The sequence below is a fragment of the Canis lupus genome, chromosome 5 (assembly GCF_011100685.1).
Source record: "Canis lupus familiaris isolate Mischka breed German Shepherd chromosome 5, alternate assembly UU_Cfam_GSD_1.0, whole genome shotgun sequence".
In the NCBI taxonomy this organism is placed as follows: Eukaryota; Metazoa; Chordata; class Mammalia; order Carnivora; family Canidae; genus Canis; species Canis lupus.
The window spans coordinates 45542797-45558654 of record NC_049226.1 but is presented as its reverse complement, the minus strand read 5'-3'; the positions used below and the strand labels follow the sequence as shown (position 1 = coordinate 45558654).

At 42.2% G+C, this 15858-nt stretch overlaps 1 protein-coding gene across 1 annotated transcript; it reads right to left on the bottom strand.

Moving 5' to 3' along the window:
• Window positions 1–13067: 13067 nt before the first annotated feature.
• Window positions 13068–15858, bottom strand: LOC119876275 (60S ribosomal protein L31-like). Its single transcript, XM_038535538.1, has one exon. It carries the CDS (start codon window positions 15824–15826, stop codon window positions 15392–15394), a length of 435 nt encoding a protein of 144 aa, XP_038391466.1. The 5' UTR covers window positions 15827–15858; the 3' UTR covers window positions 13068–15391.

The window sequence follows — 15858 nt, the reverse complement described above, 5'->3', positions numbered from 1 at the left end:
CTAAGGACTGCCTGGGGGAAAATGCTTAGACCTCACATGCTGGGGTAGATCCAGAAGGTGCCACAGCTGGAAACTCTCAGCTCTCTGCATGCCTTGAAACAGGTTCTTTCTTGGAAAGAGGTCTGAGTGGCACACCCTACAAGGCCACAACCCCCCTGACATCCATCTGCTCATTCTGTTCATGCCTAGAATCAGACTCACAGAAGGGAGGTAGAGTGCTGTTGTGCTCCAGAGAAACGCCTTGGCTTCCTTTATGACTCCCTTGGGTGAACTTGTAGTTATTCTATATTTTAGATTTCTTCTCTTTGACATATCTCCTCTGCCTGGCATGTCTTTCCTTCAGACATTGTTCCCTTGTCTGCCTCAGGTCTCTGCTCATATCACCCTAGTGACACCTCAGTCCATCTCTAATTACAATAACAACCCCCTTGCAAGCTTTATTCCCCCTTCTGGCTTGATTTTCCTCCCTAGCACTTACTCCATAGGACTAAAAAAAGTTTGTTTCTAGGGCACCTGGGTGGCTCAGTGGGTTGAGCATCTGCCTTCAGCTCAGGTCATGATCTCAGGGTCCTGGGATCGAGCCTCACATCAGGCTCCCTGCTCAGTGGGGAGTCTGCTTCTCCCTCTCCACCTCCCCCCCACCTGCTCATGCTTTCTCTCTCTCTCTCTCTTCAAATAAATAAAATCTTTTTTAAAAATAAAAAATAGAAATAAAAATTAAAAAGTTTGCTTCTATATCGCCTGTCTTCTTTGATGAGACTATAATTGTTGTCAAGTCAGGAAACTTTGTCTGTTACTCTATCCCTACAGTAGTGACCGGTACATAGCAAATGCCATTAAATATATGTCACATGAAAATAAAGAAAGAAGGAAGGAATAAAACTGATAAAACCACACAAATCATCTAAAAGTTGGTAGATATTACTAAACCTTTCTCTTTCTATTTTATTTTTTTTTATTTATTTATGATAGTCACACAGAGAGAGAGAGAGAGAGAGGCAGAGACACAGGCAGAGGGAGAAGCAGGCTCCATGCACCGGGAGCCCAATGTGGGATTCGATCCCGGGTCTCCAGGATCACGCCCTGGGCCAAAGGCAGGCGCTAAACCACTGCGCCACCCAGGGATCCCTAAACCTTTCTCTCTCTGATGCAGACTTCATATCTAGGATCATTTAACATTTCCATGAAGGTCAAGCATCTAACTTCTTGCAACTTTGCATCTAACTTCAAGAAACTTTGCAAAACTGTATCATTAAAAAGAAAAAAAAAAACCTTCCTACAAATCATTTATTAATTACAAAGGAAATAGTACTTAGACAATGAATAAATCTGGCAGATGCCACCTCAACAAGTGATCCAAATTGGCATCACTAGCATTAAGACAAAACAATGTATTTTAAAGACTTTTTTAAAAGATTTTATTTATTTGAGATAGTGCTCATGCAAAAGAGCACGAGGAGGGTGGGGGGAGGGAGAAGCAGACGCCCCACTGAGAAGGGATATGGGTCTTGATCCCAGGACCTCAGGGATCATGACCTGATATGAAGGCAGATGCTTAACCCTACTGAGCCACCCAAGTACCCCAAGATGAACCAATATTGTGTGCCTCTGCATATGACACAGTGAAAGCACACAATACCACTTCTGTGAAATTCTCACCAAAAAATGTATAATCTGAATGTAATCATGAGGCAAGTCAGACAAATCCAAGTTGAAGGACATTCTAACAAATAACTGTCTTACTGTTGTTGTTTTTTTAATTTCAAATTAGAGAAAATCAAAGAAAGGCTGAGAAATTGTTCCAGATTAAAGAGACATGACAACTACATGGAATGCATGATCTGAGACTGGATTCTGGCTTGGGAAAATAAAATAGCTATAAGGGACATCATTGGGGCAATTATAATGGAATTTGCCCATGAACCATGAATTGAATGAGTATTATATCAATGGCAAATGTCTTTTTTTGATCATTTTGCTTAGGTTATATAAAAGAATATACTTTTCTCAACCACTACTCTGAAGTGTTTAGGGGTCTCCTAGCACATGACATCTCCAATTTATTTTCAAAATTTTCAGAAAAGTCATACACACATACCATAGAAAGACAGAGAAAAAGAGAATGATAAAGCAAATGCGCCAAACTGTAAACAGTTGGTGATGTTGTGTAAAGTGCATACAGGATTCCTAATTTTATTCTTACAAATTTCTTCTAAATATAAAATCATTTAAAAATTAAAAGTTACAAAAGTGTGCTTTTAATCTCAAATAAAGACCCTCTCTTGATGTTAATCTGGGGGCTGGGAAAACAGTTCAGGTAATCACCATCGATCTTTCTTTCAAGCAGTTGAATTATTTTGCAAATCAAAATAAGAACTCAGGAGAGTTCCAGAAATACGTAACACTAATTTCTATTGGAAATGTAATCTACTCTTTTTCTCTAAGTGCTCATCAGACATTGCCTGAGTACTGGTCATTTTGTCAGAAGTGGTTGTTTGCAATGAGTTCTTTTGCAAAACAGAACATTTTATTATTTCAATTTTGTAAATGGAAATAAAATGTATGCAAAGAATAAAGGCCGAAAGAAACAATGAGTCTACTCAAAATAATTTCAAAAGACTTGGCCTCATTTTCTTAATCTTGATGTTCATTTTATAAGCATTCTGTACAGGAAGCTGAGTGACAGCAGGATTGTTTAGGGGGGAAAAGTGCGTATTTATTTTCTTATGAAGTATTTATAAATTAGACATCACACAAGGCTACTGTTTCTTCATTTATCAGTTTTCTAAATTACATTTTCCACTCTGTATTTCTCTACATTGTACTCTCCACCAGTGTATATCTGGCACCTTCTAGGTGCTGTAAAAATACAGAAGAAGGCCAGGACATGGGTCTTGGTGGCAGAGACCACTAGTTGCCTATTCAACATCCATTTCTTTCTCAAACAGAATACCTTTATTGTTGGGTGAGTCAGTGTACTCTGCTATAAAATATTTCCCAGCCTTCCTTGCAGATGTGGTGGCCAACAAGGCATAAACCAAAGTTATAAGGTGAGGTTTCTGGAAAAGGTTTGAAGAATTTGACTGTGAGGCCAACACTTTCCCTTCCTCTTTTCCTCCATCTTGCCTGGAACACAGATATGATGACTGGACTTTCAGAAGTCATCTTGTAACCACAACAATCAGGCTCACATTGTGGGGGTGGTAAAGGGAAGAGCTAAAAGAGGCTAGGCCCATAATACTCTTCTAAGGTCCACATTATCACCTGGCCTGTTTTCTCAGAACTCCTGTTAAGTGCAAGAAAAATCCACTTCTACCTTATTGAAGCCATCATCTCTCTGGATCTCTGTAACTAGCAGCTGAGTGCAATTCTTAAATGATATAATCTCTGATTTCAAGAACTAAATGAGAAGAGAAGACTAGTGCACCCAGAGCACTTAGACAACACCTCGGGGTAGTAGAGTGTTAGGAGCCAGCACAGGCAGAAAAAGGAAGAGCTTTAGGATCATTTACTCCTGTAGTTAAGTTCTCAGTTTAGTAATTTAGGGCATGTGACAAGTTATCTAACCTTTCTGACCCTTGGTTTCCTCTTTTATAAAATGAGGATGACAATAATGACCTCATACAGTTGTAATGAGGAGTAGAGATCATGGGACTGGCACTTAATAGGTCCTCCAAAAATGATGGTTGTAATTTATAAGGTAGATGAATTCCCAGAGGGATGAAATCTATATGCATTGAAATTGTCAGGAAAGCCTTAGAGAATACATGGGATTTTACTGGCAGTGAAGGATGGAAATATTCAGGGAGGCTGAAAGGGAAAGGTGTTCCACATGGATGAAAGGAAAGACAAGTAGAGCCTAGGTAAAGATATAGGATTGGCTGAAGCAAACATAGTTGAGAGTTACTATTATATTCTATAACTGATATAGAATTGAGGAAAACAAAGCAGCATGGATGGAGTGGGATCAGGGTGGCAAAGAAGGCTGGGATCAGGCCCAAAGCCAAAAGAGAAGATATGTGTATTGATATGAAAGAGCACAGGAGAATCCACAAATTTTATACAAAAGGAGTGTTCAGAACAGACATAATAAAAGCTCAACTGCACTAAGGTGTTCAGTTATCCTAAGTGATTTTCTTTCAGAACAAGCAGCAAGGAAATGAGTCAGAGTGCCAAATGGAAGGTGAATGTCTCATCCAAAAAAATATCCATTAATTTAATGGAAAGATTGCCTAATAGCAGACATTAATCTAGTTGTTAGAAAGGTGCTATGGGGGTAGCTTGAGTCCACACAGCTTTCTTCCTGTGGTTTTTATATAAAATGAACTTTTGGCATATGACAAAAAAAAATTAATCACACCAATCAGACAAAATATGTTTCTTTGTATAAACCATAAAGCACCAGCAGAAACTTGCCCATTTTGATTCTAATGGTATCTTCTTCTATAGCCCATTTGAAAAATCTGCTTAGCAATGCCATTTGTTTCCAGCAAATATTTTGGAACTTTCTCAAGGTAAAAGTTAAGAGGTCCATTAACCAATCCCTCCACTCTGGTTTTCACAGAATCACCAAATGATTGTTGCTTTTCCCACATGTTAAGGATGCAAACTGGCTACACCAAATGTCTGAGTTCTTACAGGCCTGCCTCTACTTCCCAGAGAGACCCACCCACAAGTCAGTCTCAATTTGAGAAGTCCTCTCTTCCTTCTCACAGTCTGAACTAGAGTAGGTAGTAGGAACTGTCAACAAATCGGTAGAAAGCCTGGCTTGACTGATCACATCTCTAAGTTGTCATGCAAAAAAGCATGAACTTAGAGTGAGAAGACTTGACTTTGAGTCCTGACTCTGCAGGCAAGTTGGGAGATATTGGGCAAATCACATGTCCTGACCCACAGTGCCCTTTCCTATAAAATAAGGTTACAACTTTTACTGCTTCAAGAAGTCTTTCCTTAATAAAATAATGCGTGAACATGCCCTGTAATTCCTAAAGAATTACAAATGTACGATGGTTTCATAGGAACTGAGAGTGCCTATGCACCATGCTCCTTTCTTTGGGAAGAGTCTCCATCACATTCTTCCAAAGGTGGACCCAGGAAGCCATATTTGAAATAATCATGATGATGATAATTTAGAAAACAAGAGCTACAGTTTGGAATGACGAAAAAGTTCTAAGGATGAATAGTGGTGATGGTTGTACAACAGCATGAATATGCTTAAGGCCACTGAATTGTACCCTTAAAATGGTTAAAATGGGGTGCCTGGGTGGCTCAGGTGGTTAAGCGTCTGCTTTTGGCTCAGGTCATGATCCCAGAGTCCTAGAATTGAGGCCTGCATCAGGCTCACTGCTCTGTGAGGAGCCTGCTTCTCCCTCTCCCTGTGCCTACCCGTCTCCTGCCTGTGCACTCTCTCTGTCTCTGTCAAATAAATAAATGAAACCTTTTTTAAAAAAGATTAAAATGGGAAATTTAAAAATATGTAAAAATTTAAAATACGTATATTTTCCCATATACAAAATTTATTTATTTATTTTTTTTTTCCATATACAAAATTTAAAGAAAACTAACAGTCAACACATTTTGAGGACGTCTTATATTCTTGACAAGGGATATTTTATTTCATCTTTCCAATAATCTCATTCAGTAGGTGCCTCTGTTATACTCATGTTACAGACAGACAAATAGAGACACAGGGAAGCCAAGGAACTGGCTAAATGGCTAGTAAGTAGTAGGTTTGATTTAAATCTAGGCAGAATCAGGGAAATACAATCAAAACCACGATGAGCTACCACCTCACACTAGTAAGAACGATGAAAATTAAGAAGACACAGGAAACAACAAATCGTTGGAGAGGAAGTGGAGAAGGGGGAACCCTCTTGCACTGTTGGCGGGAATGTGAACTGGTACAGCCACTCTGGAAAAGTGTGGAGGTGTGGAGGTTCCTCAAGAAGCTAAAAATAGAACTGCCCTACGACCCAGCAATTGCACTACTGGGTATTTACCCCAAAGATACAGCTGCAGTGAAATGGCAGGACATGTGCACCCCGGTGTTCATAGCAGCAATGCCCACAATAGCCAAACTGTGGAAGGAGCCTCGGTGTCCATCGAAAGATGAATGGATAAAGAAGATGTGGTCTATGCATACAATGGAATATTACTCAGCCATCAGAAAGGACAAATACCCACCATTTGCTTCAAAGTGGATGGAACTGGAGGGTATTATGCTGAGTGAAATAAGTCAATCAGAGAAAGACAGTCATCATATGGTTGCACTCATATGTGGAACATAAGAAATAGTGAAAGGGATTATAAGGGAAAGGAGGAAAACTGAGTAGGAAAAATTAAAGAGGGAGACAAACCATGAGAGACTCCTAACTCTGGGAAATGAACAAAGGGTTGTGGAAGGGGAGGCGGGGGCGGGGGGTAACTGGGTGATGTGCACTGGGTGTTATACCATATGTTGGGAAATCAAACTTCAATAAAAACAAATGGAAAATAATAATAATAAATAATAGTAAATAAATCTAGGCAGATGTCAGAAGGTACCCTCTCCACCAATCAGAGGAAAGCACGAGTCATAAAGTCAGGGAAGCTTGGCTAATCAAATTCTTGCTCAGGAATTTGATATAAGAGACGTAAAAATTTTTATCAGATAATGAATGGTTGGTTCTGGACTCTTCTGACAGAAATCTTGGGTCTCTGGCTCCAAGGCAAGTTGAAGCCCTCTGCGAGTCAAAGTTATAAGGAAATCAAGAGTAGGCAGAGAAAGGCCATCTAAGGAAAACAAGAGACCAGAGAGGGAAAATGAGGAGTTCTGGATAACTTTCCAATTCCTACATGTGCCTTATATTTTGTATCCATATGCTTATCAACACAATCTTTTTTACCTAGGCTGTTCCAATGTGCTATATAATTTGCAACCAAGCGAATTCTAATTATTCCAATAAAGTATTTCAAGAGTGAAGAGAAGCTGTGTATGCAAAAATATCTAGAGCATTGCTTTTATAATAATTAAACATTGGAAAGAACTGAGCCACCCAACAGTTAGGAAACAATAAATCACACAATGTCCATTCGATAGAATTTTATGTAATCATGAAAATGCACAAACAGAAAAACTGTATATAAGTGGAATGATTACAGTAGGGAAAATATATTGAAAGCTGTGATGCTAGGAAAGATGTGTGTGTTGTGTGTGTGTGTGTCTAAGTGTGTGTGTGTGTGTGTGTTCTATATTGTTAAAAAATTGCATTAAAATATCCCTCCCCCTTCAACCAGCTTTATTGCAGTATTCCTCTAACTCAAGTTTAATCTACATTGAGATCTCACTCAATAAACGATGGGACATTTAATTTTCAGAATCATTGGGGTTTCCTCCCTTTCTGTGTAATCAAGGCGTTCAGAAAGCCAGGGGATGTGCTAGTTAGTCACAGTGGTCACCGGCATTGAAACTGTTCCTTCTGCTCCCTAATGATGCTTTTGAGCTTTATGTTTCAATATCCATCAAGCATTCGGCTCTGGGTAGACTTAAGGATGAACCCCTCAGCCATTCACTCCACCAAGCCCAGACACTGTGCTCTGCTCACCTAGCCACATACCTGCTGTTTTCCGACTCTTTCCTGGTTCCTCTTGTTGCCTCTGCTAAGAATTTGCTTGCATTATCCTACTTAAAAAAAAAAAAAAAAGAAAGAACTCTATTGCTATGATTTACATACAATACTATTCACCCATTTAAAGCCTAAAACTCAATGGTTTTTAGTACATATACACAGACCTGTTCAGCCACCACCATAGTTAATTTTAGAACCTTTTTATCATCCCCCAAAGAAATCCCCTGCTCACTATCAGTCCTTCCCCATTTTGTTCCCGTTCCTCCACTCCCTGAAGCCCTAGGCACAAAAATTGCATTAAATTGTTGAGAAAAGTTGGAGGGCTCTTCAAATCCCCTCTCTTAAAATATTTGATAGAATAATCTAGTTTCAGAATTGGAAGTAATTTTGGAAGTCATTTGGTTAATTTTTTCATTTCTCACCTTCTAAACACTTTTAATGAGGAGGAGCTTTCTGCCCTCAAGTATAAAGTAACTGCAAAGTGGCTGCCCACCCTCTGTGCTTGAACACCTCTGGTGACAGAAGTGCTGAAGCATCTTGGGTTGATTTATTACGAAGTTCTCCCTCATGTTTGTTTCTTTGCTTTAGTTGCTACCCAATTCTACATTACTTTCAGGTGTACAACACAGTGATTTGAGAAGGGTACACATTATGCTGTGTTCACAAGTGTAGCTACCACCTGTTGCCTTATCATGTCATTATAATATCACAGACTACATTCCCTATGCTGTGCCTTTTATTACCAAACTTATTTGTTCCATACCCGGAAGCCTGTATCTCCCTCTCCCCTTCACCCATTTTGCCTCTCTTCCAAGCTCCTCCCCTCTGGCAACCATCAGTTTGTTGCCTCATGTTTTTTCTATAATTCTTCCCCTTTCATTCTAGTCCTGTTGAGGTCAAGTCTATCCCTTCTTCCCTCCTGACATTTCCATTTATTGCTGCAACAGACAATTGCTCTGAAAAGGCAATCACTCACCACAGTTCCCACTCCACTGCAAAACTACTTGAAAATTCATTCTTAGAGCATCTTGGATCACAAGCCTCTCTGTGGGCAGAAAATGATTATCAGTGTCACAAGGAGAAAGCAGACACGTATGTGCGTGCCTGTGCATGTACGTGCATACATGAACAGAAGGATGGAAAGAGAAGAGTAGCAGAAGAGAGCAGGGGCCAATTGCAGATGGAAAACCAGCAAAGGGTCTACGGCCATACCACCCTGAACGCGCCCGATCTCGTCTGATCTCGGAAGCTAAGTAGGTTGGTTAGTACTTGGATGGGAAAATCAGCAAAGGGGTCATGGGAAAATAGCTCTGACAGTGCAAAGTGGAGACGAATTCCCTATCCCCAGCAGATCATTTTTCTATCTGTCTCTAGAACAGGTGATATCATAACCATAGCTGTGTTATGTCATAGCATACCAGAGACCAGTGGAGTCAAAATAAATAAAAAGACTTCTTAAGCTAGTTTGGAAAAAATAGGTTGGGCTTTCACGGGTACATATTAAAGAAAGACTAATTCAAGGTACTAAAGTCTTTGCTCATGAGAGTGAAAAAAGACAGTACTTGGGAATGGCTATAGAACTCTTTCATATTTAAAAATAAGTTGTAGGGGATCCCTGGGTGGCTCAGTGGTTTAGCGCCTGGCTTTGGTCCAGGGTGTGATCCTGGAGTCCTGGGATCCGGTCCCTCATTGGGCTCCCTGCATGGAGCCTGCTTCTCCCTCTGCCTGTGTCTCTGCCTCTTTCTCTCTCAGTCTGTGTCTCTCATGAATAAATAAAGAAAATATTTTTAAAAAAATAAAAATAAGTTGTATATTTTTATTATTTTTTTATTTTAGTGAGAGAGTGGGGGGTAGGAGCAGAAGGAGAGGGAGAGAGAGAATCTTAAGCAGGCTCCACACCCAGCATGGAAGCCCATGTAGGGGTTGATCTCACAACCCTGAGATCACAATCTAAGCTGAAATCAAGATTCAGGCACTTAAGTGACTGAGCCACCCAGCACCACCCCACACTCTTTTTAAAAAGATACTATTTTTTTTTAAGTGATCTCTACACCCATCATGGGGCTTAAACTTAAAACCCCAAGATGAGTCACGTGCTCTACCAACTGAGCCAGCCAGGCACCTCCCTGTAAGAGCTCTTAATCATTACTTATTGGAACCCTAGGTACTCCGATGAGTAACTGCTCATTTTTAAAGCATTCAAAAGTACCAACCTTAAAGAGGTTTCTGTCTGGGCATTGTGGATCAGCACACATTTGCTAACGTACATACCAAGCGATGAGAACTGAAAGCAGGTTTTTCTAACTTTCTAATTTGCAAGCACAGCCATGCAAATGAAGACATTCATCAAGGTCACTTTTTCTCCAGATGTCCCAGTTTCAGATTATAGAATTTACCAATTTTAGTGCCTGACAACACCCAGCATTCCACTTTCCTTCCTCAATAAAGGGTGTGTAAAAACCCACCGAAATAGGCTTGACAACTGCTCATCTGAGACAATTATTATAGTCATTGCCCTCTGCTCCAAGTCCTGTACTTAGAACATGTATTATAATCTAGCTCTTAATCAGAATGGATTCTGCTACAGCTTAATTTACCAGGCACACTTCCTAAGCCACCTCAGTGAAACCCGTGTGACTCCCTAGATTAAAATGGACTCTACATGTGGCAGCATCTAAAAAGGAAAGAGTGCTCCAGGAGGGAGGTGGAGAGTGCAGGCAGGAGACTATACAAAATCAGTAACACATTTTCAGAAAGTGGAGGGTTTGGGGGAAGAGGGAAGAGAAATAAACAAAATGTCCCAATAATTTAATGGCAGGGCTAGAAGAGAACATTTACAGCTATTTCCAGGACTCTCCAACAAAAAGCTTTTCCTGGATGCACTGTCGTTCATAATACTGACATAACTCTCAGGCGACAGCTCTGGCTTGTACACATGGTCATGATGCCCTTTCACACAGTGTGAGGAGAGCATAACGGAATGCTCAGGAGGTGTCTGGAAGGCACACAGCAAAACAAAAAGTTGACACTCCTCCACAAAACTCCATTAAAATACAGTTTCTCTATTACTAAATCACATTCTCCATTTTTCTGCTTTATAAAGTCAGAGATGCTGGAGGGTATGTAGCAGAATCAGCCCCCCCAGGAGTGAGTGCAAAGGGGGATCGTGCAGGGCACGGACGTCCCTTGGGTGAGGAGCTGGAAGGACCGGATGGAGACCTCCCATCCATTTCGGACAAACGCATGTCTGTGTTCGGGCTGTGGTTGCTAGGTCGCTGCCAGGCTTATTCTATAGTGAAATAGTATCCTCCCGAAGCCACATCCACCACAGGGCTGCGGACTTCCTCCCCATGGTGAACTGTCGCCTCAACACAGCCAGGCAACAGGATGCCAAGGCCTTCCACAGGCAAACAACCCACCTGCCACCACTTCTGTTTGCATCATCTTCCCACATGGGCTGAATTCCTTCTTTGAAGAGAAGGAAGCCGCTGTGGCCCGTCAGATTCTGGGGAGGTACCACATGGTCGCTGTCAAGCTTCCAGGACTGCTCCGCGGAGGCAAAGGGGCCCATCGGTCCGATGTTCTGTGGGCGGTTCCCGGGGCACCACACGGCGCGCTGCGGGGGCTCTGCGGGCCCAGGTCACCGGCCTTCCTCTTGCCGGGCTCTGGCGTTCGGCTCCTCGGGTTCTCCTCACCACCTTCCTATGTGCTCCTCATTCTGCTCAAGGTCCCGCCCTTATCATCCTTCAAGGCCTCGGGCTCCCTGGCGGCGACGCTCACCCCTGCTTCCCAGGGCGACTCTGTCACTTACCTGGCAAGAGCCAAGGCCAGCTTTGGGCGTGTGCGCTCCGCGGGGCCCTGAGCCCAAAGGTTCCCAGGCTGGGTTAATGCTCTGCTGCTGTCGTCGTTTTGAAAAAAATTTTTTTAAGATTTTATTTATTCATGAGAGACACAGAGAGAGACAGAGAGAGGTACAGACATAGGCAGAGGGAGAAGCAGGCTCCACGCAGGGAGCCCGACATGGGACTTGATCCCGGGTCTCCAGGATCACACCCTGGGCCAAAGGCGGCACTAAACCACTGAGCCATCCAGGCTGCCCAAATTTTTGTTATTGTTATTAGAATTTTATTTAGTTGTGAGAGAGAGAGAGAGAGAGAGAGCAAGCAGGGGCAGGGAGGGGCTGATGGGGAGGGAGAAAGAACCTGAAACAGACTCCACACTGAGCATGGAGCCTGATGGCGGGCTGGATCCCATGACTGTGAGATCATGACCTGAGCCAAAATCAAGAGTCGGTCGCTTAACCCACTGAGCCATCCAGGAGCCCCCACTGAAATTCTTATTTATTTTTGGAACCAGGGGGCCCACTCTTTCATTTTTCATCAGACCCCACAAATTATGTAACCAGCCTCATCTCACAATATTTCAAAGTAGCTTCATGTCAAAACTCTCCATTCATCTGGACATTCTTTTTATATGACCTGATTTGGGGTCTTTTAACCATCTTGATTGTTCTTCTCTGACTTTAGTTCCTGGAACTCCCCATAGACTCTACATACGATCTAGTGAGTGTGGAGTATAGGGATACCCCAAACACTGCTATTCTAAAGGCTCCTAAGATTGTGTGTATATTTTCGGGAATAGAAAGCAATTACTGTTTCCTGTGTGACAGGCATTATGTCAAGCATACTACATGTGTTACTGACTTCCACCACAACCCTCCTAGTTAAGAAACAGATAGGGATCCCTGGGTGGCGCAGCGGTTTGGCACCTGCCTTTGGCCCGGGGCGCGATCCTGGAGACCCGGGATCGAATCCCACGTCGGGCTCCCGGTGCATGGAGCCTGCTTCTCCCTCTGCCTGTGTCTCTGCCTCTCTCTCTCTCTCTCTCTCTCTCTCTCTCTCTCTCTCTCTCTCTCTCTGTGTGTGTGTGTGTGAGACTATCATAAATAAATAAAAATTAAAAAATAAAAAAAAAATAAATAAAAAAAGAAACAGATATATTCCCAGTTTTCAGATGAGAAAACTGTGGCTTAGAGAGGTTATGTAACTTGCTTCAGATTGTATAGTCATAGGTGGCAGAGAACTCCAACCTGTGTCAGAGAACTCCAACCTAGGCCTGAGTGATGGACTCTTCCACGCTATGCACTACTATGGTTTCTTCCAAGTTATTAGAAGCATTATTTGGGAGGCTAGATGCTGCATATATGGAGCTGTTACCAACTCTGATCTTATTGTTAACTAATTGTCATCTCGGGTGATTCCACTGGGAAGGTCTCTTTGGGTGCTGACTGAGCTACTCCCACATAGCCATTTCCTATTCCAGGTTCCTTATCTCTATTAGGTACTTTTCACAGGTGCCCTCCCAAGCTTGCCTCTATATTGGTTTCTAATTGCTGCTGTAACAAATTACCACAAATTTGGTGGCTTAAAACAACAAATTTATTATCTTTCAGTTTGGGAGTTCAGAAGGCTGAAACAGGCCTTACAGGGCTCAAATGAAAGTGCTGGCAGAGATGTCTTCCTTCTGGAGACTCTGGGGTGGGCGGGGAGTCCATTCTTTTTTCCAACTTCTGGAGGCTGCCTATATTATGTTCCTCGGCTTGTGGCCATGGCACTCCAACCTCTGCTTCTGTCTTCATGTCTCCTTCTCTGTCTCTGCCCTTCTGCCTCCCTAAGAGAACTCTGTGATGGTGCTGACTACCTGGATAATCCACAAGTCTCCCCATTTTAAGGTCAGCAGATTAGAAACCCTAATCTCATCTGCAACTATGATTTCCTCTTGGCAGGGAACATAACATATTCACAAGTTCCAGGAATTAGGACGTGGACATTTTTGTCCACGTCTACACACCACAAACACTTGCATACATGCACACCCCTAGCTCCTTGTGGGACCTGGATTCCAGGGCCTTCCCCTCTCTATAGATTCTGCTCACCTTTCTATGGATGCATTCTGGTTCTGTGTCAATAAACATTTATAAACCACCTATGTGTGCTAGACATTCTTTTTTTTTAAAGATTTTATTTATTCATGGGAGAGACATAGGCGGAGGGAGAAGCTGCCTCCCTGCAAGGAGCCCCATGCGCCCCTGAGCCAAAGGGAGACGCTCAACCACTGAGCCACCAAGGTGCCCCAGTGTGCTAGACATTCTGCTAAAGGCAAGGGATACCAAAAAAATACCTTAGTCCCTGTCCCATAGGAGCTCGTGTTTTAGAGAAGATGACAGAAAAATAATAAAGACAAGAAAATATGGCAAATACTGGGATAAAAGGGAGCACAGGAGATGATGGGGCACTCAGGACTTGGGTTTTGGGTATATGCAAAGATATGTCCTATTGCACCTATTCCTGTCATAGATACACAAAATCAAGACAGTAGAATTCACCATGAAAAAGAAGGATCTGTGATCTGGTCTGTGGCATCCCTAACATATCAGTGCCCAGTGATGGCAGGCAGAGCTGGGCAGCTCACAGACTGAGAAGCAGAGGCACACAGAAATTTCCCTGTGCGCTCCTGAAGCCCTCACTTCAGTAGGGGGTCAGTGGCAGCCAGGAGTTACTCATTACCAAGATGAAGAGGACCACTGCCAAGTGGAACAAGCTTTTACAGTGTTCACAAGGGATGGGCTCATCCCAGGTGGCTGGTCCTCCCATTTCCTCAGTCTGAACCTGACCTAAAAGAAGGTCTTATTTTGAAGGTTGAAAAGGGAATGAATTGTTAGATTAAATATACAAAGATGTAGTTTAGTTCCTCTCTGAGTCACAAATGTGGAGTCTGAGGAAGGAGCTAGAGCTTGTAATCTTTCAATTAATTTATGTTTATTTTAGATATCTATCTTAGCCCGGTTTCCTGGACATGCCTGATGACTGACCTTTGTTCCCTACTTTTATCATAAGAAACAAAGAAGCTATCATCTGAGTCTGTAGCTCCTACCCACAAACATTTCACAGGATCTTAGTGAGAGACTTATTTCCAGCTCAGCACTGAACTCTACTGTCTCCTTTCAGAAACACAAGTGCATGTATATCTGTATCTATATCTATATCATCTATATATTTATATTTCACTTTCCTATTTAACCCTCTTAGCTATAACAAACCAGGCTCTCTTATTTAAAACACATGCACACAAATTTCCTTTCCAGTGGCATAAAAAGCTACTTTGATGAGACTGAATTCATGTTAAGTCAGGTGACTGTGAAATTCCTAGTGTTTGTATAGGGCTTTATAATTAGTCAAGAGTATTCTTGGCCATTGAATTTTGTTCTTCATAACCATCTTGTGAAAGTGTCCTCGATGGGGGTCTGTTAAGCCCTAAGAACCTTTCAAAGCCAGAGTCCTCTCTGAGAATGCTAAATGGGGACTTGCCATTTTTTCACTATGTTGAATAAATTCTGCTCTTCATCTACGACTAATCCAGAGATCAGTTTTATCCTCTGCTTATAGTCCCATATCTGCTCTATGGCCCTCTAGCGACATGGTCATCATCTGCTCAGGCAATCTCCATCTTTGGTTGTTTCTGACTGATGGGCAGACAGAGGTTATAGATGCTCTTAGTGTATCTACAAGAAAGCCATGAGAAAGGACACCACCTTCATGGGGCTTGCTGTGAGCCCATTACAGTTTCTCTATATTGAAAATAGCCAACCAACCCAATCAGATCCTTTCTCTTGGGCAATATGAATGACAGGGAGTCAGAGGAAAGGTAGGTCACTGAATCTAATGTCTTTCCTTTCCATTTTTTTTTTTTTTTGCAGTTTTATACCTTTATTTGACAATCAGCGATTAGTTCTCATCCACATTAACAGTCTGTAGATTTTTGAAAGTGGTGACAGGTACGTAGGTAACCAGCGTGTAGAGCTTGTTTGGTGAATCTTCATCCTCGTTACATTTTCTGGACAACCGCACACGGATACGGTATGGAACATTCCTTATTCCTTTGGCCCAGACAGCTTTGTTGAGCCTGGTGTCAATGTGCACATCTGGAGTTCCCATCTCCTTCATGGCAAATTTCCGGATCTCTTTGAGTGCCCGAGGGGCATGCTTCTTGAAACCCACTCCATGGATACGTTTGTGAATGTTGATGGTGTATTCTCTGGTCACTACCTCGTTGATGGCAGAACGGCTCTTCTTCTTCTCGCCACCCTTCTTTGCGGGAGCCATTCTGCCGGGCCCTAGTTGGAAAGGAAGACTAATGTCTTTCCTTTCCAAATAATGCATGAAGCCTGCTGTTTATCCCAGTCCTTGAAGTA